Here is a 25,003-nt window from a genome sequence, read left to right as displayed (position 1 = left end):
TAATATTTATATAAATATTTTTAAGTATACCTCAGACATTAGAAACTATCATCTACAACTTTTTGTTTCACTGGAGTATAAATATGAGATGACAAAAGCCAAAATCCCTGAGTCATCTGTCAATGTGGTGAAGGTCAGAAAACACATAAATGAGATGAGATGTTGTTGACCTTCATAAATTAGGCAATAGCTATAAAAAGCTATAAAAACTTTAAAGCTATAAAAAAAAAAAGACCCATCTCCTCCATAAGGGTAATAACTAAGAAGTTTAAATCAGCTGGACCTGTGATAAACCTGTCAGGAAGAAAAGAGAAGCATATTTTCCTCCCTCAGTGAGGAGAGGCAAAAGAAATCTTCAAGGATCACAGTTCAAGAAAAACATAAAAATCTTGTGGTGTCTCCAAAACGAAACCAAAAATAGACATCACCATGCCAGCAAGCTATTTAGATGTCCTGCTAGAAGAAAGCCTCTACTCTTATCAAAGCATAAAGGTCACCATCTGGAGTTTTATAAACGTCATTGGAACTTTGATTGTAAGCATTGACAAAAATACACTTCTATACACCCTGCATGATTGACTACAGAACACACCACTGAATGCAGAACAGTACCTGAATTTTTGGACTTGATGTTTTTGGGTGTAGTGGGGGATTTGGGTGGTGACATCTCTTCCTCAAACTCATCGGTCGTGGTTGGATCCACCTCACACTCTTCCTTCACTGACCCATCTGAACACAAACCAATCCACCAATCAAGATGTTACTAAGCCATTTCTTCATACAAAATAATTTGAATCCCCTTAAGGCAAGCCTAAATTAGTCCAGGAATCAAATGTGACTCAACAAAATCACATAATATATCACAATGCTCAGTAAGTATTTACAGAAGACTGTTGGCAAATAACTAATACATTACACAATCCACGCTGATTCGCTCTGAATGAGAGGGTCTGCTTAATTACCAAAGTGCTAAAGTTAAGTCTGACCCGGACCCAGTAGCTCCTTCACCCTGACTCTGGCCTGACCTGGATGGCAGCTGGCTGTCTCCTCAGCCTTGGTGTCGGCGTGGTCTGGGATCTTGCTGGACGTGTAGAGCTTGTTGATGTCTGAGCTGGTGTTACTGTAGGAAGGCATGGAGGACATGCTGCTGGGCGAGCAGGTGAGGGCAGCTAGCTCCAGAGCTTTCCCGCCCGTTATGATGGGGATGTTCAGGGACAGCTTGCGTCGGCGGTTGGGGGAGCTGGAGGAGGTCTTGGAGGCGAGGGAGAGAGGAGGAGGAGAGGAGAACTTACGACTGGCCCGAGGGGATTTCGGAGGCTCGCCATACAGCAGCTTGTTGTTCTGGCTACTGGCAAAGAACAGCTCCAAGGAACTTGAGGAGAAAACAGAGAAAATGAGGAGGGGGTGGGAAGAGGAGGAGAAGAAAGAGGTGGGGGAGATATGGAGGAAGAGCAGGAAGAAAGAAAAGGAGTGGAGGAGAAGGGGAGGAAAGGAGGAGAAGTAAAAGCAGAAGAGGAGGTGCATTATAAGAAATGGATAAAGAACGAGGAAGAGGTCAGTGAGGAGGAGAAAGAGAAAGGAAAAACAAGAGGACACAAAAAGAGAAAATATGACAAATGTATCAGAGAATCAGAGGGAATCAGACAGTATCAGAGAGAATCAGACAGTATCAGAGATTCAGACAGTATCAGAGAGAATCAGACAGTATCAGAGAGAATCAGACAGTATCAGAGATTCAGACAGAATCAGAGAGAATCAGATAGTATCAGAGAGAATCAGACAGTATCAGAGATTCAGACAGTATCAGAGATTCAGACAGTATCAGAGATTCAGACATTATCTGAGATAGAGACAGTATCAGACATTCAGACAGTATCAGAGATTCAGATAGTGTCAGAGACTCAGACAGTATCAGAGGGAATCAGACAGTATCAGAGAGAATCTGACAATATCAAAGATTCAGACAGTATCAGAGATTCAGACAGTATCAGAGAGAATCTGACAATATCAAAGATTCAGCCAGTAACAGAGATTCAGACAGTATCTAAGAGATTCAGCCAGTATCAGAGATTCAGACAGTATAAGAGAGAATCTGGCAGTATCAGAGATTCAGAGAGTATCCTAGACAATCAAGCAGTATCAGAGATTCAGACAGTATCAGAGAGAATCAGGCAGTATCAGAGATTCAGACAGTATCAGAGATTCAGACAGTATCAGAGAGAATCAGACAGTATCAGAGATTCAGACAGTATCAGAGATTCAGACAGTATCAGAGATTCAGACAGTATCAGAGAGATTCAGACAGAATCAGAGAGAATCAGACAGTATCAGAGATTCAGACAGTATCATAGATTCAGACAGTATCATAGATTCAGACAGTATCAGAGATTCAGACAGTATCATAGATTCAGACAGTATCAGAGATTCAGACAGTATCAGAGATTCAGATAGTGTCAGAGACTCAGACAGTATCAGAGAGAATCTGACAATATCAAAGATTCAGACAGTATCAGAGATTCAGACAGTATCAGAGAGAATCTGACAATATCAAAGATTCAGCCAGTAACAGAGATTCAGCCAGTATCAAAGATTCAGCCAGTATCAAAGATTCAGCCAGTATAAGAGAGAATCAGGCAGTATCAGAGATTCAGTGAGTATCCTAGACAATCAAGCAGTATCAGAGATTCAGATCGTATCAGAGAGAATCAGGCAGTATCAGAGATTCAGACAGTATCAGAGAGAATCAGGCAGTATCAGAGATTCAGACAGTATCAGAGAGAATCAGGCAGTATCAGAGATTCAGACAGTATCAGAGAGAATCAGACAGTATCAGAGAGAATCAGACAGTATCAGAGATTCAGACAGTATCAGAGGGAATCAGGCAGTATCAGAGATTCAGACAGTATCAGAGAGAATCAGCCTGTATCAAAGGAATCCCGGGGAGAGAGAGCAGTGCTGTTAGAACAGAGGAGCTCCTGGCTGTTCTGTGTACGACAGCCTCCTCCTGGCAGTGGAAGCCACCCCCTCTGAACACCTATAAATAGACTGCCAAGTGACAGGGTGGGAGGCTCAGTGCTGCTAACAGCAACCGACTCAGGGGAGGCCCAAAGAGGGCGAGAGAAAGAGAGAGACAGAGGGAGAGATAGATAGAGACAGATAAGGTGGGGGGTGGGGTTGGAAGGAATGGATTCCACCCGAGTAGGGGCTGCTGGGAGTGGGCGAGAGGGGAGCCTCCAGCTCTGTGTGGTGAAGGAAAACAGGGGAGGGAAAAGGAGATGGAGAGAGGGGAGGGAAGGCCCGGGTACAAAACACTGCCATCAATATTTAATACTGTAGAGCCTCTGCAGACCGAAGGGAGAGACAGATGGAGGGAGAAGGACAGAGGTGTGAAGGGAGACAGACAGATACAGGATGGATTTACATTTTAATGACATCATTTTAGTAGTCAAGATCCAACCTAAATGCAACTTCCACTTTGAAGTGAATCCTTCCAAACTGAAGAGATGCGTGGGCTGCCACACAGGGCTCTCCAGGGTGAAGAGGGAGAAACACAGAGTGGGAGGATTTGTCAATTGCACACAAGGTCCAAACGAGATTTCACTTCCGCTTCTTACCCAACCCGTCGGAACTGGAGAGGTGCTGGCGGGGGCTGTGAGGATGAGAGCCCAGGGAGCAGTTACGGTTAACTTGCCTTGCTCAGGGACGGAAGGACAGATGTTGTGCCTCGCCGGCTCTGGGATTCGATCCAGCAACCTTCAGTTAATGGTTGGACGCAGTGACTACTAGGCCACCACAGGGACAGAGGGATGAAGTGAGATAGAATGATGGAGGAAGAGTAGGAGGTATCGGGAGAATATACCAGGGTTCATGGTTCTATTCCGACAGATGGCAGGGTGAAAATATGTTAAAGTAAGCGTTAAAGTATGAAAATATACAGCTTTTACTCATTACTGTAAGTTGCTCTGTATAAGAGGTTCTGCTAAATTAAATTGAAAGAGGGAAATAGATGGAGGGGATGAGGGAGACGGAGAGGGATGAGGGAGTCAGAGGTAGAGTGGAAAGGTAGGGAGGGATGAGGGAGACGGACGGACAAGGATGAGGGAGACAAAGAGGGATGAGGGAGTCAGGTAGAGTGGAAAGGTAGGGAGGGATGAGGAAGACGGACGGACAAGGATGAGGGAGACGGAGAGGGATGAGGGAGTCAGAGGTAGAGTGGAAAGGAAGAGAGGGATGAGGGAGACGGACGGACAAGGATGAGGGAGACAAAGAGGGATGAGGGAGTCAGGTAGAGTGAAAAGGGAGGGAGGGATGAGAGAGACGGAGGGAAGAAAAGAAAAAAGACGGGTGGGGTCTTGCAGCAGAGTGAGGGGTTGCCATGACTACAATGCAGCGGAGAGAGGGATGGTCATGATGGGGGGAAGGGAGGGGAGGACGGTTAGGCCCAATTATTGTTGTGGTGGACAGAACACACAGGAGCCTGAAGGCAGCACTCGGCCGGCACGGGGGCCAATTCATTTTCAATTAATTCGAACCGGGGGGGGTGGCACGGTCAGCGGTGCCCACGTCCATCAAGGCTGGGCCCAGACGATGTGGAGAAAATAATAACCAGGTCTGTTTCTGAAGCAGTGCTGTAGGGGTTAACCAATCACGGTGGGAAGTGAAGCCTGCATGTTCAACGCATCAGCTGACATTCCAGACACTTAGCTCCTCCCACCTCTCCGTTGCTCCTCCCAGCTCTCCTTTTATGGTCAGGTTTAGGACAAGCGGGTTAGGGTTGGGGTTAAGTCAGTGGGGTGGGGTTAGAGTTGTGGTCAGGTTAGCAGAGAGTTAGGGGTTAGGCTTGGGTTGTAATACTCACCGGGCAGGTATGGCACTGATGGGCTTCTTGTAGATGGTGATGAGCTTGTCGAGGACCACATCAGCGCTAGTGAACACACGATAGGAGTGCAGAAAGGTGTTGAGGAAGTCAATAGACAGGAAGCGGAGGTCGGTGAGCCGTTCCAGGAGCCTCTCCACACTGGCGTAGCGGATCTGAAGGACCTTACAGGAGTTCATCATCTTACTGAAGCGGATGTCCACATCATCACAGTAAAGACTGCTATCAGACCTGGAGGATACACACATGACAATGCCCTGCTAATACCCAAACTCCTATTGCCAGACAGACCTCTACCTCAAAGTAGAAATGACCCCTGACCCCTGCCTTACAATATCCTAGTAGAAATTACCCCTGACTCCTGTCCTATAATGTCACAGTAGAAATAACCCCTGATCTCTGACCTATTAGGTCATAGTAGAAATGGACTTACTTGATCATCTGTGGTACAGTGACTTTACTGTTCTCCTCAAAGGCGTTCATCATCAAGCCATTACAGCGAATGTTGTCAATACACTGGAAGACATAGAGGACGTTGTCAAACAGGATGGTGTCAGAAAGACCATGCTCAAAATGGATGATGCATGCCACAGAATGAGATTTGAGTAGGGACAATATTATTTGGTTCAGTCAGTTGTCTATATTAGCTCTCTAGCTAACTAGCATAGGCCTTCTCCCGCTAACTAGCATAGGCCTTCTCCAGCTAACTAGTGTAGGCCTTCTCCAGCTAATTAGCGGGAGATTGTTTAAAATAGATAGCAGGACATGGCTTAAACTAGTTAGCTGGAGTTGAGACAAGCCAGGAGAGCGACTCACATTAGTACAATACTTTTTGTTCACGTGTTGTAACTAGCTCAATTCAGCTTTTTGTGCCAGCTTGTAAGCATTAACCAGCTAACTGTGAAAGGCTAATCAAGACAACTGACTCACGTCATAGTGGAGGAAGTGATGTTACTGAATAGGAATATTTTTTTTTCTGAAAAGGAAATGAAGTTATGGACAAGGATATGACTGGTCTGCACATACCTGACTGATGTCACTAGTCCAGGCAGATTTCTCCTGTCTGGATGAAGCCACCAGGATGATGGTGAAGGACTGAATGTCTTTGGGCTCAACGATGATCTTGAAGTCCAGGTGCTCAGCTGTGTCCAGCGGTCTGTCTGGTTTAGCTGGAACAAATAATAATATGATGCTTTGAGAAATCTCTCTGAAGAGCTCCACAATATTTTAACTGTGAATCAAAGCAACTCCACACTAAGAGGGGTGACTGCTTTTTGAATCCACATGAAAGTAGAATTTTCGTCCCTGTGCTGAACTGGTGTTTCTGCAAGCAAGTTGCTGTTTGACATGTTTCTAAAATGTTAGGGCCCTTATCCAGTGAGGGGAATAAAGTTACAGCAACCACAAATGATAGTAGTCATTATAATAATAGTCATTAATAATTAGTCATCAACCGTTTACATTTTTTTATGATATTATTATACATTTTAAGAAACATACATCACTTGATTTTTAATGAAGGTAGTAAAATAACACCAATTACAAACTGTTTGCACTTTAATAATTATTCAGTGTTCAATTTCTTGTAGGTCATCACTCAAAAACATGTCAAAAAGCAAAATGACATTTTTTTAAAGATTTAATTCTTCCAGCAGCTTTACTAGACAACAACTATGTCCCGCCCACTACTGCATGACACTGCATGGCACTGCACAACAGATTCTATGGAAATCTGATCTGCTAACTTATAGCCGCCACTGCACTTGAATAATTTCTCATGCATTTAGTTTTTTGGTCTTCCAGTCCTAAAGTTTACTACTGGGATTATGTTAGGGATGAAGGACATACATTCATCATCAGTTCCCTCTGGCTCCTCCATCAGAGTGCAGTCGATTAGGGAGACCACTCCATTCTGCAGGAAAAAACATGCACTGTAGTACATATAAACAGTGCATATAAGAAGTTCCATGATTTAACACTGAAGGGTACATGTAGGTGGTGCTACTGAAGAGTCATGCTTACCTTGGTAGGGTGCAGTTTCCCCCCAGAGCCCCAGGTGAAGGGGTGCTACTGAAGAGTCATGCTTACCTTGGTAAGGTGCAGTTTCCCCCCAGAGCCCCAGGTGAAGGGGTGCTACTGAAGAGTCATGCTTACCTTGGTAAGGTGCAGTTTCCCCCCAGAGCCCCAGGTGAAGGGGTGCTACTGAAGAGTCATGCTTACCTTGGTAAGGTGCAGTTTCCCCCCAGAGCCCCAGGTGAAGGGGTGCTACTGAAGAGTCATGCTTACCTTGGTAAGGTGCAGTTTCCCCCCAGAGCCCCAGGTGAAGGGGTGCTACTGAAGAGTCATGCTTACCTTGGTAAGGTGCAGTTTCCCCCCAGAGCCCCAGGTGAAGGGGTGCTACTGAAGAGTCATGCTTACCTTGGTAAGGTGCAGTTTCCCCCCAGAGCCCCAGGTGAAGGGGTGCTACTGAAGAGTCATGCTTACCTTGGTAAGGTGCAGTTTCCCCCCAGAGCCCCAGGTGAAGGGGTGCTACTGAAGAGTCATGCTTACCTTGGTAAGGTGCAGTTTCCCCCCAGAGCCCCAGGTGAAGGGGTGCTACTGAAGAGTCATGCTTACCTTGGTAAGGTGCAGTTTCCCCCCAGAGCCCCAGGTGAAGGGGTGCTACTGAAGAGTCATGCTTACCTTGGTAAGGTGCAGTTTCCCCCCAGAGCCCCGGGTGCAGGTGATGAGGTGTTTGGAGAACAGGAAGCACTGCCTCTCTCCTTCCTTCTTCAGAGAAAGAGAGCCCAGGCGGCCTCGTGTGATTTTACCCTTCTCGGTTATAGGAACCTGGATCAGAGAGCCTACAAACACACAAACACAATGACACTGTGGCCCCTGGGTGACATATAATAGTTATAATGCTCCATGGATGGTTCCTAAATAATCAGGATAGGTGAGTTGCTAACGGATCTGTGTCTTTATATCATTCAAAAAGTGCAAAGGATGATCAGAAACCACTAAACACTCTGCAGAATGAGGCTGGCCAGTGGGTAACACCGCTACCTTGCCTGACGAAGGTCTGGCTGGTATCCAGCAGGACCTCACAGCCCTCTACAATCATCCTCTCTATAGCCAGGTTCTTCCGGATGTTCTCCGTCTCGCTCACCTCATCGTGCATGATCCTAGAGAACAAGGCCAACAGGACAGAAAGCAATGCTCTCTTGATTAAGCCTTTTGGGATTTTGTTTTAGACAGAGTGCATCGTGGGAAGATTCTAATACACTGGCAGGCACCAGCGGTTGTGAATAGATGCACTTGTTTTGGATTGAGCCATCATATGGAATATTAGTGAATGTAAAGATGATAGGTTAAGAGTTATGGCTATGGGTTACATGTTAAGGGTTACAGGTTATAATTAGAGGGTTAAAGTTTAGGGTTTAAGGTTTACCTGGACAGCTCTTCTAGTTTGGACTTGGCGTAGTCCAGGCTGTTCCTCTCCACATGCTCGTGAGGCGTGTGAGCGAGCAGTTCATGAAGAGTCAGAATGTAGCGAGGAATCTATAACACAAGAAACAGATTACCGCTACCTACCAGTAAAACTACAACTACTACTGCTACTTCCACTACTACCACTGCAATGTTCCTTCTAATAATAGTGCTACTACTCCTTCCACTACTACCACTGCAACGTTCCTTCTAATAATAGTGCTACTACTCCTTCCACTACTACCACTGCAATGTTCCTTCTAATAATAGTGACTACTACTACTTCCACTACTACCACTGCAATGTTCCTTCTAATAATAGTGACTACTACTACTTCCACTACTACCACTGCAATGTTCCTTCTAATAATAGTGACTACTACTACTTCCACTACTACCACTGCAATGTTCCTTCTAATAATAGTGCTACTACTACATCCACTACTACCACTGCAATGTTCCTCCTAATAATAGTGACTACTACTACTTCCACAACTACCACTGCAATGTTCCTTCTAATAATAGTGACTACTACTACTTCTACTACTACCACTGCAATGTTCCTCCTAATAATAGTGACTACTACTACTTCCACTACTACCACTGCAGTGTTCCTTCTAATAATAGTGACTACTACTACTTCCACTACTACCAATGCAATGTTCCTTCTAATAATAGTGCTACAACTACTTCCACTGCTACCACTGCAATGTTCCTCCAAGTAATAGTGACTACTACTACTACCACTACTACCACTGCAATGTTCCTCCTAATAATAGTGACTACTACCACTACTACCAATGCAATGTTCCTTCTAATAATAGTGAATACTACTACTACCACTACTACCACTGCAGTGTTCCTTCTAATAATAGTGACTACTACTACTTCCACTACTACCAATGCAATGTTCCTTCTAATAATAGTGACTACTACTACTTCCACTACTACCACTGCAATGTTCCTTCTAATAATAGTGCTACTACTACTTCCACTACTACCACTGCAATGTTCCTTCTAATAATAGTGCTACTACTACTTCCACTACTACCACTGCAATGTTCCTCCTAATAATAGTGCTACTACTCCTTCCACTACTACCACTGCAATGTACCTTCTAATAATACTGTTACTACTACTTCCACTACTACCACTGCAATGTTCCTCCTAATAATAGTGACTACTACTACTTCCACTACTACCACTGCAGTGTTCTTTCTAATAATAGTGACTACTACTACTTCCACTACTACCACTGCAATGTTCCTTCTAATAATAGTGCTACTACTACTTCCTCTACTACCACTGCAATGTTCCTTCTAATAATAGTGCTACTACTACTTCCTCTACTACCACTGCAATGTTCCTTCTAATAATACTGCTACTACTACTTGCGCTCCTTTAAATACTACTATGACAACTTCTATTTTGCCTCACCTGGAACATTGGGTAAGTCAGAAATGTCTCCAAGGTTCTGTCTTCACAGTCTGGCTTGGCCTCATACTGCTTCAGCAGTTTGTCAAAGTCTCGGTTCTGCTTGCAGTGGGCCAGAATCTGCAGACTGTACTGATGGTTCCTCACAAACTCCTGATAGATGTTTAGCATGGGCAATAAGATGTCAAAGAGGTCCGCTGAGGAAAGGACCACAGAGAGAGGGAGAGAGGGAGGAGAGAGGAGAGGGAGAAAGAGAGGGAGGAGAGAGAGGGAGAAAGAGAGGGAGAAAGAGAGGAGAGAGTGACGAGAGAGGGAGGAGAGAGGAGAGAGGGAGGAGAGAGGAGAGAGGGAGGAGAGAAGGAGAAAGAGAGGGGGGAGAGAGAGGGAGAAGAGTCACTGCACCATAGGAGTCAGAGCTGAAGTTCTTGACAAAATGTAAAAATATAAAACAATTAGATAGATGCAAAAGTGCTGTTGAAGACTTGTTTTCCAATACACCATAATGTATTTGTCAAGTAGAGACTATAAGAGCTTAGTTTTTGTATTTATTATTACTCTTAATATTACAGTAATACTATTTCTCTTAGTACTATAATACAGTAACACTATTACCTCTTAGTACTAGAAGACAATAAAACGATTAACTCTTAGTACTATAAGACAATTAAACTATTAACTCTTAGTACTATAAGACAGTAATACTGTTAACTCTTAGTACTATAAGACAGTAATACTGTTAACTCTTAGTACTATAAGACACGAATACTATGAACTCTCAGCACTAAAAGACAGTGATACTACTAACCCAAGACTTGTAATCTTAACCCAGTGTTAGATAAGGTCTTACCCAACACTAGTGTCAGACAACTATAATAAGTTCTTACCCAACACTAGTGTCAGACAACTATAATAAGGTCTTACCCAACACTAGTGTCAGACAACTATAATAAGGTCTTACCCAACACTAGTGTCAGACAACTATAATAAGGTCTTACCCAACACTAGTGTCAGACAACTATAATAAGGTCTTACCCAACACTAGTGTCAGACAACTATAATAAGGTCTTACCCAACACTAGTGTTGGCCAACTGGCTATCCTGGCCTTCAAACCCTGGTAGAAGATCTGATGAAGAAACATGATGGTCTCGCTGCAAAAAGAACACAACTTTAGTATTAGGGTCAGTGCTAGGGTTTAGTGTTGCAGTTGGTATGTAGTATTAGGGTTTAGTGTGGAGTTTGGGATATTGTGTTAGGGTTTAGTGTTAGGTTCAGAGTTTAATGTTAGGGTTTAATGCAGTTAGCATCTAACCAGAAGTGCAAATAGAAGAGGGCAGAAAAGGGTTAGAGTTAGGTTTAGTGTTAGGTTCAGAGTTTAGTGTTAGGGTTTAGTGTGGTGCTCACAGTACAGTGTTAGGGTTTAGTGATGAGGTGAGTGTTTAGTATTAAGGTTAAGTGTGAAGGTCAGGGTATAGTGTTAGGGTTTAGTGTTAGGTTAAGAGTTCAGTGTTATGGTTTAGTGTCAAGGTTGTGTGTTAGGGTTTAGTGTTAGGTTCAGTGTTCAGTGTTATGGTTTAGTTTCAGGGTTGAGTGTTAGATTAGATTCAACATTATTGTCATTAAACAAGTAAAAGTACAGTACAATGAAATGCAGTTAACATCTAACCAGAAGTGCAAATAGAAGAGGGCAGAAAAGGGTTAGAGTTAGGGTTTAGTATTAGGTTCAGAGTTTAGTGTTAGGGTTTAGTTTCAGGATATGTTGTTAGAGTTTTGTGTTAGGGTCAGGGTTACATGCCTGTTGAGAAAGATGCTGCTGACATCATCGTGTGTGATGGGCGGTTTCTTAGAGCTAGCGGCCATGCGTAGTGGCCGAAGGAAGTTGTTGACCAGGATGTGAAGCTGCTGCACATATTCTGCCTCAGAGTCCAACATACTGAACACCACCTGGTTCCTCTTCCTCATGCTCTCAGCATGAGGCGACCGGATGTAGTCCTGGATGATGCTCTTCCACTTCCTCCTGCAGATCCAGCCACGCAGGAAGCTCTGCACCTAATGGGGTACAGTAGTCAGGGCAGCAGGTCACAGGCAGCCTGTCAGGGACATTGGGTCGGGGTATCTGGAAATCCCAAAACAGTCGTTTTTACTGTAGTTTAAGGAGAGATGAAAGGAATCTCAGCTCACCATTTTTATCTTCTTGAGTTCTGCGTCGTCATCACTGGCCGGGACCTCCGGCGTGGAGTGGATCTTCTCGTTGTCCTTCAGGAGTCCGGATATCTACCAGAAACCAAGACACAGTCATCTGTTCGCCTCAAGATGACATGAGAAAAGTGACAGCTCATCTGTAAAAGAGACTTTGGCCTCGGCATGACTACCTATTCAGGTAAAGGTTGAATAAAATAAAACATCTCCTTCAGTCACTTTGAACATGAATACAGTCATGGCCTTTACAGGGTGCTGGCCAGTAAAAGTGAGGGCTCTTCCAGTTAATGAAGCAGTGTGAGCCAGGTCATTATCCTGCATTCAGACAAATCACAATAGAGCCTGGTTCATCCATATTGAACAAGCGCTCTGATTAGCACTTTAAAGGCAAACATGCATCTGATTTGCTTCATAAGGTCTAGGCGGTGGAGGACGCTAAGCACAGTGCTGAACAGCCTAATTTTGAGAGGACTCTCTTTGAATGAAACACGGATACACACTCAACCTTCTACTACATCTGACTAAAAACTGGGCATGAAGAAAACAAGACCTGCAGGGCCATCTTACAATTAATTAGTAAGGTGTAGTACCAAAGACGTTTCATGAAATACTTGCACCAGAAAGGTGCTAGCTATTTGCAACGACAAAGCTAGCTGCTAGCTCTCTGCTTGGCTAGCTAGCTAGCAGCTTTGCTGAACACAGAACATTACTGCAATATTATCCGATTGTCTAAATGCATCTGTTTTGCTGCAGGACTTAGCTAACATTTCAGACATTCTTAAACAAAAACATGACAAGTCAAGTTTGTATTTGAAACGGCGTAAGAATGAATCGTCACATCATGTCTCTGAACCGGGCTTAACAAGTTACCTCTGATTTCAGACGCTCAATCTCAATTTCCCCATCCTCTATCTGCTGGCGAAGTTGCTTAGCAACAGTTTTCTCGGTCTCCAGTATTTGGAGCAGATGGAGGTACTTCTGCATGAGGGTTTCATGCTCCGTGGCCAGGTTCCTGTAACTACACACACACACACACACACACACACAGACACACACACATTTAAATACAGTTAGTCCAAAGTTCATACACCTCACAGCACAGAGTGCAGCGTCTGTCCGCCCACTAAAAAGAGTTAGTAACTGGGTAGGGCCGGTGATAGTCTTTACCTGAATTAGAGGCAGTGTTAAAGCAGGTACCTGGTTTAGTTTTAGAGTCAGGACCTGGGTTAGAGGCAGTGCTAGAGTCAGCACCTGTGTTAGATGCACTGTTAGAGTCAGTACCTGGGATAGAGCCAGTGTTAGAGTGTGGGCCTGGGTTAGAGGCAGTGTTCAAGTAAATTCCTGGGTTAGAGTCAATGTTACCTGGGTTAGAGTTAGTGACATAGTCAGTACCTTGGTTAACGGCGGTGTTAGAGTCAGTACCTGGCCTGGGTTATTGCTGCCAGCCATTCATCACAGTCTTTTGCATCCTCTGTCCGAAGCTCCAAGGCCTTCTGGTTGTCATGGTTGAATGTCACTGTGAAATAATACTGGAATACAGAAATACAGTTAAATACTCAGGGACCTTAAATCTGAGAAAAACCTTAAAACAGTTCATAAACCTGAACCTTAACAGTTTATAAACCTGAACCTTAACATTATTAACATCATTATAACCCAGGGGGTCTGATTCCTGTGTTTTGTGGTATATTGCCGGTATAGTACTGCTTGAGCGTATAAGCCTAGAGCTCTGGGTTGTTCAGCCCTTTGGCATGATACAGTATATTGGCCACAAACCATGAACCCCGGAAGAACTTTATTGTTTAACCCCTATACAGATATGTACCTGTAACAATGCCAGGTGTCCAACCCTAGGCTAAAGTATATAAGCCTAACTCATAAGACTACAGCCATGGAGAGTAATTCCATTCCTGTATATCCAGTAGTTACCTGGCAACTCACCTCTGTTTCGAGAAAAGTGTTGCCATGTTCCTGAAACAGCTTGTCTACATTTTATATTTTCAAACCCACAGATGCAGTTTTCTAAATCTATTTCCCTTCCAACCACCTTTCTCTTCCTCCTTGTGCAATTCAAACATTCACCAATGTGCCTGTCAATCATATAAATACAATGACAACAGACACTGCAGTACTTAAAAATTTACTGTTGTGGTCTGTGACAGACTCTCTCTGTGGTGGTCTCTGAAAGACTGTCTCTCTGTGGTGGTCTCTGAAAGACATTCTCTGACAGACAATCTTTCTGTTGTGGTCTCTGACATACTTTCTTTCTGTTGTGGTCTCTGACAGACATTCTCTTTCTGTTGTGGTCTCTGAAAGACTGTCATTCTGTTATCCTCTCAGACTGTCTCTCTGTAGTGGTCTCTGACAAACTGTCTTTCTGTTGTAGTCTCTGACAGATTGTCTCTCTGTTGTGGTCTCTGACAGACTTCTCTCTGCTCTGGAGTCTGACAGATTGTCTCTCTGTTCCAGACTCTGACAGACTGTCTTTATGTAGTGGACTCTGTCAGACAGTCTCTCTGTTTCTGGCCTCTAAAAAACTGTCACTCTGTTGTGATCTCTGAAAGACTGTTTATTTTAGAGATTGTCTCTCTGTTGTGTGCTCTTACAGAAAGCCTCCTTGTTTAACACAATTTCAGTAAACCCAATAGTAAAGGAAAGTGATGAGCCTTACTTCCTGATGAGCAGAAGAACACAGTTTGTCAATAATGTGTTTCTCATCTCTGCTTCCTGTGAATTGGCGCGTCAAGCCTTTAGCAGCTATTTTTAGTCAGCTGCTATATTTGGCAGGAAGATTCTCTTTTGGAGTGTAACAACACAACCAATCAAAGGATTTCTCTTATTCCGGTTTGCAGACATTGAACGTATCCCCATTCAGTGTGTCAACCCCTGCACAAAACGCATTTCATTTCAGAAGACATCCAGAGCATTTGCTTTTACTAAGTGAAACACAGTACAAAGCCAGGTTGGCTGTTCTGTCCAGCCCTTCAAAAGCACTTTTTCACATGCAAATAGGGGTTGTCATAGTAACTGTGGGCCTAAACTCAGCTCTTTTTCTAAATAGGGAATAAGAACATTTAAAACGTGGGACACTCAAATAATACAACGAGGAGAAGTATAGAGAGCAAGGAGACTGAGAGAGGAAAGAGGGGGAGAGAAAGGTAGAGAAAGACAAAGAGAGATGGCAAGAAAAGGAGGGATTGAAGGAGGGCGATAGGAGGTCTCTCCCTATCAGCGAGGGAGGCTATATAAAGCTCTAGCTGTCCCTATGAGGTGGCAGGTGACTTGGCATCCATTCTCTGTGTTGTCTCTCACACTCACAGATACCATCTATGGGGCTGCAGCCTCCTTGTCCCTGAGGCTAGGTGGTCCGACTTGTAAACAGATATGGTGTTTCTGGCCCTTGTCCCTGTCCCTCTGTGCCTGGCACAAAGACACAGAAACACAGAGAAACACAGAGACAAAAGACAGAGACGCACAGAGAGAAAAAGAGAGTCACATAGAGACAGAGAGATACAGAGAGACAGAGACAGAAAGACACAGAAAGAGAGAGACAGAAAGTGACACAGGGAGAGAGACAGAGGGACATAGAGAGACATAGAGAGACATAGAGACACAGGGAGAGGGACATAGAGGGACATAGAGACACAGGGAGAGGGACATAGAGGGACATAGAGACACAGGGAGAGGGACATAGAGACATAGAGACACAGGGAGAGGGACATAGAGAAACATAGAGACACAGGGAGAGGGACATATAGAGACATAGAGACACAGGGAGAGGGACATATAGAGACATAGCAAGACAGAGACACAAAGAGACAGAGGGAGAAAGACAGAGACACAGAGAGACAGGATACATACAGTACATACACAGCTACAGCTATACATTATACCCAATATGTTATGTTATAAACATTATGGTCTATACATTATACCCAATATGTTATGTTATAAACATTATGGTCAATACATTATAAACTATATGTTATGGTCTATACATTATAAACTATATGTTATCCTGTATACATTATACCCAATATGTTATGTTTTATACATTGTGATCTGTACATTATACCCAATATGTCATGGTTTATACATTATGATCTATACATTATATCCAATATGTTATGGTTTATACATTATGGTCAATACATTATACCCAATATGTTATGTTTTATACATTATGATCTATACATTATAAACTATATGTAATGGTTTATACATTATGGTCTATACATTATTAACTATATGTTATGGCGTATACGTTATAAACCATATGTAATAGTGTATACATTATACCCAATATGTTTTATACATTGTGATCTATACATAATAAACTATATGTTATGGTTTATACATTATGGTCTATACATTATAAACTATATGTTATGGTGTATACATTACACCCTATATGTTATGTTTCATACATTGTGATCCATACATTATACCCAATATGTCATGGTTTATAAATTATGATCTATACATTATACCCAATAGGTTATGGTTTATACATTATGATCTATACATTATACCCAATATGTTATGTTCTATACATTATACCCAATATGTCATGATTTATAAATTATGATCTATACATTATACCCAATAGGTTATGGTTTATACATTATGATCTATACATTATACCCAATATGTTATGTTCTATACATTATACCCAATATGTCATGATTTATAAATTATGATCTATACATTATACCCAATAGGTTATGGTTTATACATTATGGTCTATACATTATACCCAATATGTTATGGTTTATACATTATGATCTATACATTATACCCAATATGTTATGTTCTATACATTATACCCAATATGTCATGATTTATAAATTATGATCTATACATTATACCCAATAGGTTATGGTTTATACATTATGGTCTATTGTCACGGTTGTCGTAGTGGTGGAGAAGAAAGGAACCAGGCTCAGGCAGAGTGGCAGTCCATGTCGTCGTTTTAATAGAGAAGAACACCGAGCACTGATAACACTTAAACAAAACAAAAGGTACACACCAAAACGAAACACTCACCACATACGTTACCAACAGAGACAAGGAACAATGACAGACAAGTGAGGGGAGCAGAGGAGCAACATTTAAACACATACTAATGACTTGACTGGGACCTGGTGTGAACGACAATTGGAGACGAGACAAATGAAGGAGTCCGGGGTGAGTTCATGTACAACGGGAATCCGGGAATAGCGGGAGATGACGGAGCTGTCTGTCACCTCACCGTCACATCTATACATTATTCCCAATAGGTTATGGTTTATACATTATGGTCTACACATTATACCCAATAGGTTATGGTTTATACATTATGGTCTACACATTATACCCAATAGGTTATGGTTTATACATTATGGTCTATACATTATGCCCAATAGGTTATGGTTTATACATTATGGTCTATACATTATACCCAATATTTATGGTTTATACATTATGGTCTACACATTATAAACTATATGTTATGGTTTATACATTATGGTCTATACATTATACCCAATATGTTATGGTTTATACATTATGGTCTATACATTATACCCAATATGTTATGGTTTATACATTATGGTCTACACATTATAAACTATATGTTATGATTTATACATTATGGTCTACATATTATAAACTATATGTTATGGTTTATACATTATGGTCTATACATTGTACCCAATATGTTATGGTTTAGACATTATGGTCTCTACATTATAATCTATATGTTATGGTTTATACATTATGGTCTATACATTATAAACTATATGTTATAGTTTATACATTATGGTGTATACATTATAAACTATATGTTATGGTTGATACATTATGGTCTATACACTATAAACTATATGTTATGGTTTATTCAGTATGGTATTTACATTATATACTATATGTTCTGGTTTATACATTATAGACTATATGTTATGGTTTATATATTATGGTATTTACATCATAGCCTATGTGTTAGGCATTATATATTATAATCTTTACATTATAAACTATACATTATTGTTTATACATAATGGTCTATACATTATACCCTTATGGTTAATACATTATGGCCTTTATATCATAGTCTATATGTTAGGGTTAATATATTATTGACAATACATTATAAATATGTTTTGGTCTAAACATTATAAACTATATTTTATGTTAAATTCATTTTGGTTGATACATTATGACTAATACATTATCACTGATATATTATCATCTATTATGGTCTATACATTATGGTTCATATTTTATGACCCATAAATGATGGTCTAAACCAGTGTTTCAAAATTCCATGGGAGTGGTTGATCTATCCACAGGTAAAAGGAACATGAGGGGAAACCTCATGGGTATTCCATGCAGATCAAAATTATGTAGGAGGGACAGTTACTGAAAATGTTTTGGTAACCCATTAGCATCTGTACATAATTACCTACTGTGTACATTCTGGTCTCTACATAATTATCTACTGTGTACATTCTGGTCTCTACATAATTACCTACTGTGTACATTCTGGTCTCTACATAATTACCTACTGTGTACATTCTTGTCTCTACATAATTACCTACTGTGTACATTCTGGTCTCAACATTATTACCTACTGTGTACATTCTGGTCTCAACATAATTACCTACTGTGTACATTCTGGTCTCTACATAATTACCTACTGTGTACATTCTGGTCCCTAAATAATTACCTACTGTGTACATTCTGGTCTCTACATAATTACCTACTGTCTATATTCTGGTCTCTACATAATTACCTACTGTGTACATTCTGGTCTCTACATAATTACCTACTGTGTACATTCTGGTCTCTACATAATTACCTACTGTGTACATTCTGGTCTCAACATAATTACCTACTGTGTACATTCTGGTCTCAACATAATTACCTACTGTGTACATTCTGGTCTCTACATAATTACCTACTGTGTACATTCTGGTCTCTACATAATTACCTACTGTGTACATTCTGGTCCCTACATAATTACCTACTGTGTACATTCTGGTCTCTACATAATTACCTACTGTCTATATTCTAGTCTCTACATAATTACCTACTGTCTACATTCTGGTCTCTTCATAATTACCTACTGTCTACATTGTGGTCTCTACATAATTACCTACTGTGTACATTCTGGTCTCTACATAATTACTTACTGTTTACATTCTGGTCTCTACATAATTACCTACTGTCTAAATTCTGGTCTCTACATAATTACCTACTGTCTACATTCTGGTCTCTACATAACTACCTACTGTGTACATTCTGGTCTCTACATAATTACCTACTGTGTACATTCTGGTCTCTACATAATTACCTACTGTCTACATTATGTTTCTACATAATTACCTACTGTCTATATTCTAGTCTCTACATAATTACCTACTGTGTACATTCTGGTCTCTTCATAATTACCTACTGTCTACATTCTGGTCTCTACATAATTACCTACTGTCTACATTCTGATCTCTACATAACTACCTACTGTGTACATTCTGGTCTCTACATAATTACCTACTGTGTATATTAAGGTCTCTACATAATTACCTACTGTGTACATTCTGGTCTCTTCATAATTACCTACTGTCTACATTCTGGTCTCTACATAATTACCTACTGTGTACATCCTGGTCTCTACATTATTACCTACTGTCTACATTCTGGTCTCAACATAATTACCTACTGTGTACATTCTGGTCTCTACATAATTACCTACTGTGTACATTCTGGTCTCTACATAACTACCTACTGTGTACATGCTGGTCTCTACATAACTACCTACTGTGTACATTCTGGTCTCTACATAACTACCTACTGTGTACATTCTGGTCTCTACATAACTACCTACTGTGTACATGCTGGTCTCTACATAACTACCTACTGTGTACATTCTGGTCTCTACATAACTACCTACTGTGTACATTCTGGTCTCTACATAACTACCTACTGTGTACATTCTGGTCTCTACATAACTACCTACTGTGTACATTCTGGTCTCTACATAACTACCTACTGTGTACATGCTGGTCTCTACAAAACTACCTACTGTGTACATTCTGGTCTCTACATAATTACCTACTGTCTATTTTCTGGTCTCTACATAACTACCTACTGTGTACATTCTGGTCTCTACATAATTACCTACGGTGTACATTCTGGTCTCTACATAATTACCTACTGTGTACATTCTGGTCTCTACATAATTACCTACTGTCTATATTCTGTTCTCTACATAACTACCTACTGTGTACATTCTGGTCTCTACATAATTACCTACTGTGTACATTCTGGTCTCAACATAACTACCTACTGTGTACATGCTGGTCTGCACATTAGGTCTGATACACAGAAGAAGCGGTCAGAAGCGGGTAAGTAAAGGGAATTCACAATGCCTCATCCAAACTTGCTCCGGCGAGTTTCAGCACAAAGCTGTGGACCTGCTAGAGTAGCTTATGTTGGTCTATAGTACTTCAAACATGTACTCGCTGTTTAGGATCCATACCTTCTCAAACTGCTCAAATAATATATTGAGTCCTTGTGCCCCGTGACAGACTTGGTAAGGGCATGCCACCTGAAACAGGGATTTATTCCCATGCCCAGTGTGGACATTAGTGCACTCTCTACTTTAAGTCACTCAGAATAGAGTCTGCTAAATTACTACTACAACAAAGTGTTCCCACAACAGTGTGATTTCAGATGCATTTAACAGTATTATGTTCCTCACAGAATCTGTGTTGGAGACAGTCTGTCATCTAGTCTGAATGGTATATTGTCTTCAGTCCTGGATTCAGGTATACATCAGTGAAAATATGTAACATCAGCCCAGAAACACTTTTTACCAACAGGTGGATGCACTCCAATAAGGACCTACTTGTCTTCCCCACAAGATGGCGACCTATCTAGTTTGAATACTGTTTAAAGTACCCTTAACAGTTGAGGGAGAAAAAGTTATTTGTAAACCTAAACAGTTTATATTATGCTAGATCAGCAAATGGCTTTATGGTAACAGTAGTTCAATTGTTTGAGCATGTCATTCATTAAACATAGACTTGGTTTATGTTGGAATAGTGTTTATTAAAGTATATGCGTTTAAAATAAGTTGGTTCATAATGTCACCGGGGTGATGATAGCCTAATCAATCGGTGTAGTTATGACGCAACGGAAACGCAGAGTTAACTGCATGCCAACAGGATCTTATTGGTCAGATTTTTTAGAATGAATCTGACGTTATTAGAGTAAATCTAGATTTCTAACTCAAAAGCCCCAAAAACAAGTGAAAGACTACATAGCTCACAGTGTTTACATACAGGTTAGTGGCGCGCGCAGTCTGGCGCCATCTCTTAAAGTATCGTTCTTTATGTTCTAATAATTGCTTGATATGAACCAACGAACCTCTAACGCGGTTAAGCCAATATCTTACCTGTTTCTCAAGACAGTCCTTGGCAGAGACAGGTGGTTTGGGTGAGGGCGCTCTGTCGCAAACACAACCCTCCAACAGGTACAGTCCCGAGGGCCGCGAGCTTGAGTCGTTCTCGAAATAAAACAACATGTTCTGGAGCAAAGCGAACCACTTTGCGTGCCATTTTGTGTTGTCGGAGCTTTTTTTACACAGGCACCCTCGTCTCGTGCCATCCTTTTTAGCCAGCAGCGCCAGATAGGTGACATGGCCATCATTTAGTCTTATCCCCTTCTGCATCGCGGCGCCGAATACAAACAGGCAAAACCTTGTTGATTCTTACATGTTTTTGGCGTCTGACTTTCTAACAGATTCCGACTTCACGGGCAATGAATATTAGGATATATCCTTCACCCGTATGCTCATCCGCTGATGCCAGGACTCTATCAACTGATGCCAAGCTTCTGTCCGCTGATGCCAACCTTTTATCCGCAAATGGCAAGCTTCTATCTGCTGATCTCAATGTATACGGCAGCTGAGTGACCAAATAGCATTAAGGCAGACAAACACGCTCTATCATCTGCATAGTGACAACACGAAGAATGCCCTGTTTTCACAGTCTACAAAAACCTGACGTCTTCAAAAAATCTTCTCACAAGAGTTGGTCGTGATGATTAAGATTGGAGTGTCTGCACTGCACGTGAAAGTGTAGGCTACGGCATCTTGCGCGCGCAGAGGTAGGAAGCGCAGTCATGTGACCAGCCCGGGGAGAAACGTGTTTCAGCACCTTGGACAGACACCGAAGAAGTGGCACGCGGAGTCGCATCATTTCGTGATAATTTTGTTCACGTTAAACTAATGTCACATTTTAAGTGCAGAATGCGTAATGTCTACCCATACTTTAAATAAGTGAATACACAGTGCCACTATAGATGCGGTGCTGTCTGACGGACTGTTCTATTAATCTAAAATATTCCTGACAACCGCTTTTATTGAACAGCCAGGAGCGCAGTTTCAATAAGAACTCTCATTCTGGAACAAACAATGCGCTAAACTCTCTCGGTTCAGTTCTGATGTCATGTTCACCAAGAGAGATTAATCCGCGACAGTAGTGACATCATAAATCAGAATGCAGTACAAGCTATATGAGTCCTGGACAGTGACGTAATAACTACAGTTCTGAATCAGCACATCGGTGAGTGTAGACTTGCTACAGAAGGAATAGAGACCCCTTGAAGAGGGGCTGGAGAGGGAAGAAGAGAGGAGGAGAGGAGTAAGGAGAGGCATGTTAGGCATGTTGCTAATCCACAAACACCTATTGTACGGAGGACAGAGGGAAGTATGTTAGTCTTGCTCTTAAAGAGCCCTGTTAGAGGCTCCTGATGCATGATCTGTGGGTCTCAGTGCCATACCAAAGGACCTAGAAGTCCTTTATAGAAATGCTTTTACTACTAGTATAACATGAGCACCATTAACATGAGGGTCCCATGCTTTTACTACTATTATAACATAAGGATCCCATGCTTTTACTACTAATATAACATGAGCACCATTTACATGAGGGTCCCATGCTTTTACTACTATTATAACATGAGGATCCCATGCTTTTACTACAAATATAACATGAGCACCATTTACATGAGGGTCCCATGCTTTTACTACTATTATAACATGAGGATCCCATGCTTTTACTACTAATATAACATGAGCACCATTTACATGAGGGTCCCATGCTTTTACTACTATTATAACATGAGGGTCCCATGCTTTTACTACTAATATAAAATGAGTACCATTAACATGAGGGTCCCATGTTTTACCAGGGATGTCCGGCATAAGACGAACTACTACAAGGCGATCTATTGTACTTGAAACAATGTGCAGGTAGGTTATTTAAGATTCAAACCTTCTCAGACAGCCTAATTCCTTCTCTTCACTTTAGAGTCTTACTGTTAAAATAATGTTTTTACAAGATATGGCAAAAACTAGCACATGCTTTTCTCAAGTTATTGTGTTGATGTCACATTAAAATGTTACTTATTTACTTTTAGAAATACAAATATAATGTCTAAATGTGGTGTATGAATAATCAAATAATGTACCTTATAAGCAGTAAAATCATTTTGGAAGGCCTTTTTAGTGTATCTGGCTATACTTCTCTTATTAGTCAAACCTATTGAAAACATTTAAATTTACATGACTTTTACACCAGAAGGTGATTTTATGTTAAAGTACTGAAAACTGCAATTTACATCAAATTGAACTCACATTTGAACTAAGGCAGATGTAATCAACACTTGCAAAGTGTTGGTAAATCACCTCTTCTGTTAGTTGGGGCTCAATCAGAAGAGGCCGTCATGTGACTTTAGCCTGAATCAAATTCACTTCCTCTGCTAGGTTGAAATCATCACTAATGGCTCCAATGACACGCTTGGTTCTCACTTGATTCTCTCTCTCCTTTGACTTGAGCATTGCCCCTGAGTTGCCACAGCACCTTTTCATTCAGCAACAGGTCAGATAGAAGCCTATCAACTGGTTAGCATTTGCATGTTGTCATTGAGTCTAAAGTGTTAATGACGCAGTCTGGGGCTTTTGCAAATTACAGTCAATTTCCTTACTGCTCCCATTTCGGGTTGCATGTGTTACATGTTGTTTCTATGTGCGTGAGTTTTGAATAGTGTCACCATTATATCACAGTTAGAGTTCAGTTTCCTAGTTTATAAGTACATTTTTAAGTACGTTTTTGATGACATGGGGCACACATCAGAGGCTCAACAGCTCCACTTTCACTATCAATGGCCAAGTAATCCAGGATTGCAGCTTTAAGGTAAATGTGATATTGTTCGACAAGTGAAACTTTTTTATCTGTTAACTTTTCAGCGTTAATTTTGGCGTCTATTTTAGTCTAAAGAAATTACCGACTGTAAATGGACAAGGCTTTCTAGATGTGTTTATGATGGAAGTTAGAGGTCACTTAAAACACTTTATATTCAAGAGAGAAATAAAATAGAGAAAAGGAGAGAATGGGGAGAGAGAGAAAAGGAGTGAGAAAGGGAGAGAGAGAGGGAGAGAGAGAGGGATTGAGAGAGGGAGAGAGAGAGGGATTGAGAGAGAGGGAGAGTTATAGAGAGACATAAAGAAAGATGTAGAGAGAGGGAGAGTTATAGAGAGACATAAAGAGAGATGTAGAGAGAGGGAGAGTTATAGAGAGACATAAAGAGAGATGTAGAGAGAGGGAGAGTTATAGAGAGAGACATAAAGAGAGATGTAGAGAGAGGGAGAGTTATAGAGAGACATAAAGAGAGATGTAGAGAGAGGGAGAGTTATAGAGAGACATAAAGAGAGATGTAGAGAGAGGGAGAGTTATAGAGAGAGACATAAAGAGAGATGTAGAGAGAGGGAGAGTTATAGAGAGAGACATAAAGAGAGATGTAGAGAGAGGGAGAGTTATAGAGAGACATAAAGAGAGATGTAGAGAGAGGGAGAGTTATAGAGAGAGACATAAAGAGAGATGTAGAGAGAGGGAGAGTTATAGAGAGACATAAAGAGAGATGTAGAGAGAGGGAGAGTTATAGAGAGAGACATAAAGAGAGATGTAGAGAGAGGGAGAGTTATAG

At 41.3% G+C, this 25,003-nt stretch overlaps 1 protein-coding gene across 1 annotated transcript in view; it reads right to left on the bottom strand.

Moving 5' to 3' along the window:
• Positions 1-22,112, bottom strand: part of LOC105016644 (ras-specific guanine nucleotide-releasing factor 1) — a 48,436-nt gene extending 26,324 nt beyond the window's left edge. The window contains exons 1-16 of the mRNA XM_010880622.4: positions 21,411-22,112; positions 13,397-13,503; positions 12,845-12,992; positions 11,957-12,049; positions 11,571-11,824; positions 10,847-10,926; positions 9,781-9,974; positions 8,307-8,416; positions 7,922-8,040; positions 7,559-7,719; positions 6,725-6,788; positions 5,903-6,045; positions 5,310-5,392; positions 4,859-5,107; positions 1,026-1,372; positions 613-729 (exon numbers count right to left, since the gene is read on the bottom strand). Coding sequence (XP_010878924.2) covers positions 613-729; positions 1,026-1,372; positions 4,859-5,107; positions 5,310-5,392; positions 5,903-6,045; positions 6,725-6,788; positions 7,559-7,719; positions 7,922-8,040; positions 8,307-8,416; positions 9,781-9,974; positions 10,847-10,926; positions 11,571-11,824; positions 11,957-12,049; positions 12,845-12,992; positions 13,397-13,503; positions 21,411-21,686 — 2,545 coding nt within the window. The 5' untranslated portion in view covers positions 21,687-22,112. The remainder of the gene's footprint in view (positions 1-612; positions 730-1,025; positions 1,373-4,858; positions 5,108-5,309; positions 5,393-5,902; positions 6,046-6,724; positions 6,789-7,558; positions 7,720-7,921; positions 8,041-8,306; positions 8,417-9,780; positions 9,975-10,846; positions 10,927-11,570; positions 11,825-11,956; positions 12,050-12,844; positions 12,993-13,396; positions 13,504-21,410) is intronic.
• Positions 22,113-25,003: the final 2,891 nt, after the last annotated feature.

This window comes from Esox lucius, chromosome 17 (genome assembly GCF_011004845.1).
Source record: "Esox lucius isolate fEsoLuc1 chromosome 17, fEsoLuc1.pri, whole genome shotgun sequence".
In the NCBI taxonomy this organism is placed as follows: Eukaryota; Metazoa; Chordata; class Actinopteri; order Esociformes; family Esocidae; genus Esox; species Esox lucius.
Note: the sequence above shows the minus strand (reverse complement) of the source record. Positions and strands in the feature narration are given on the sequence as shown.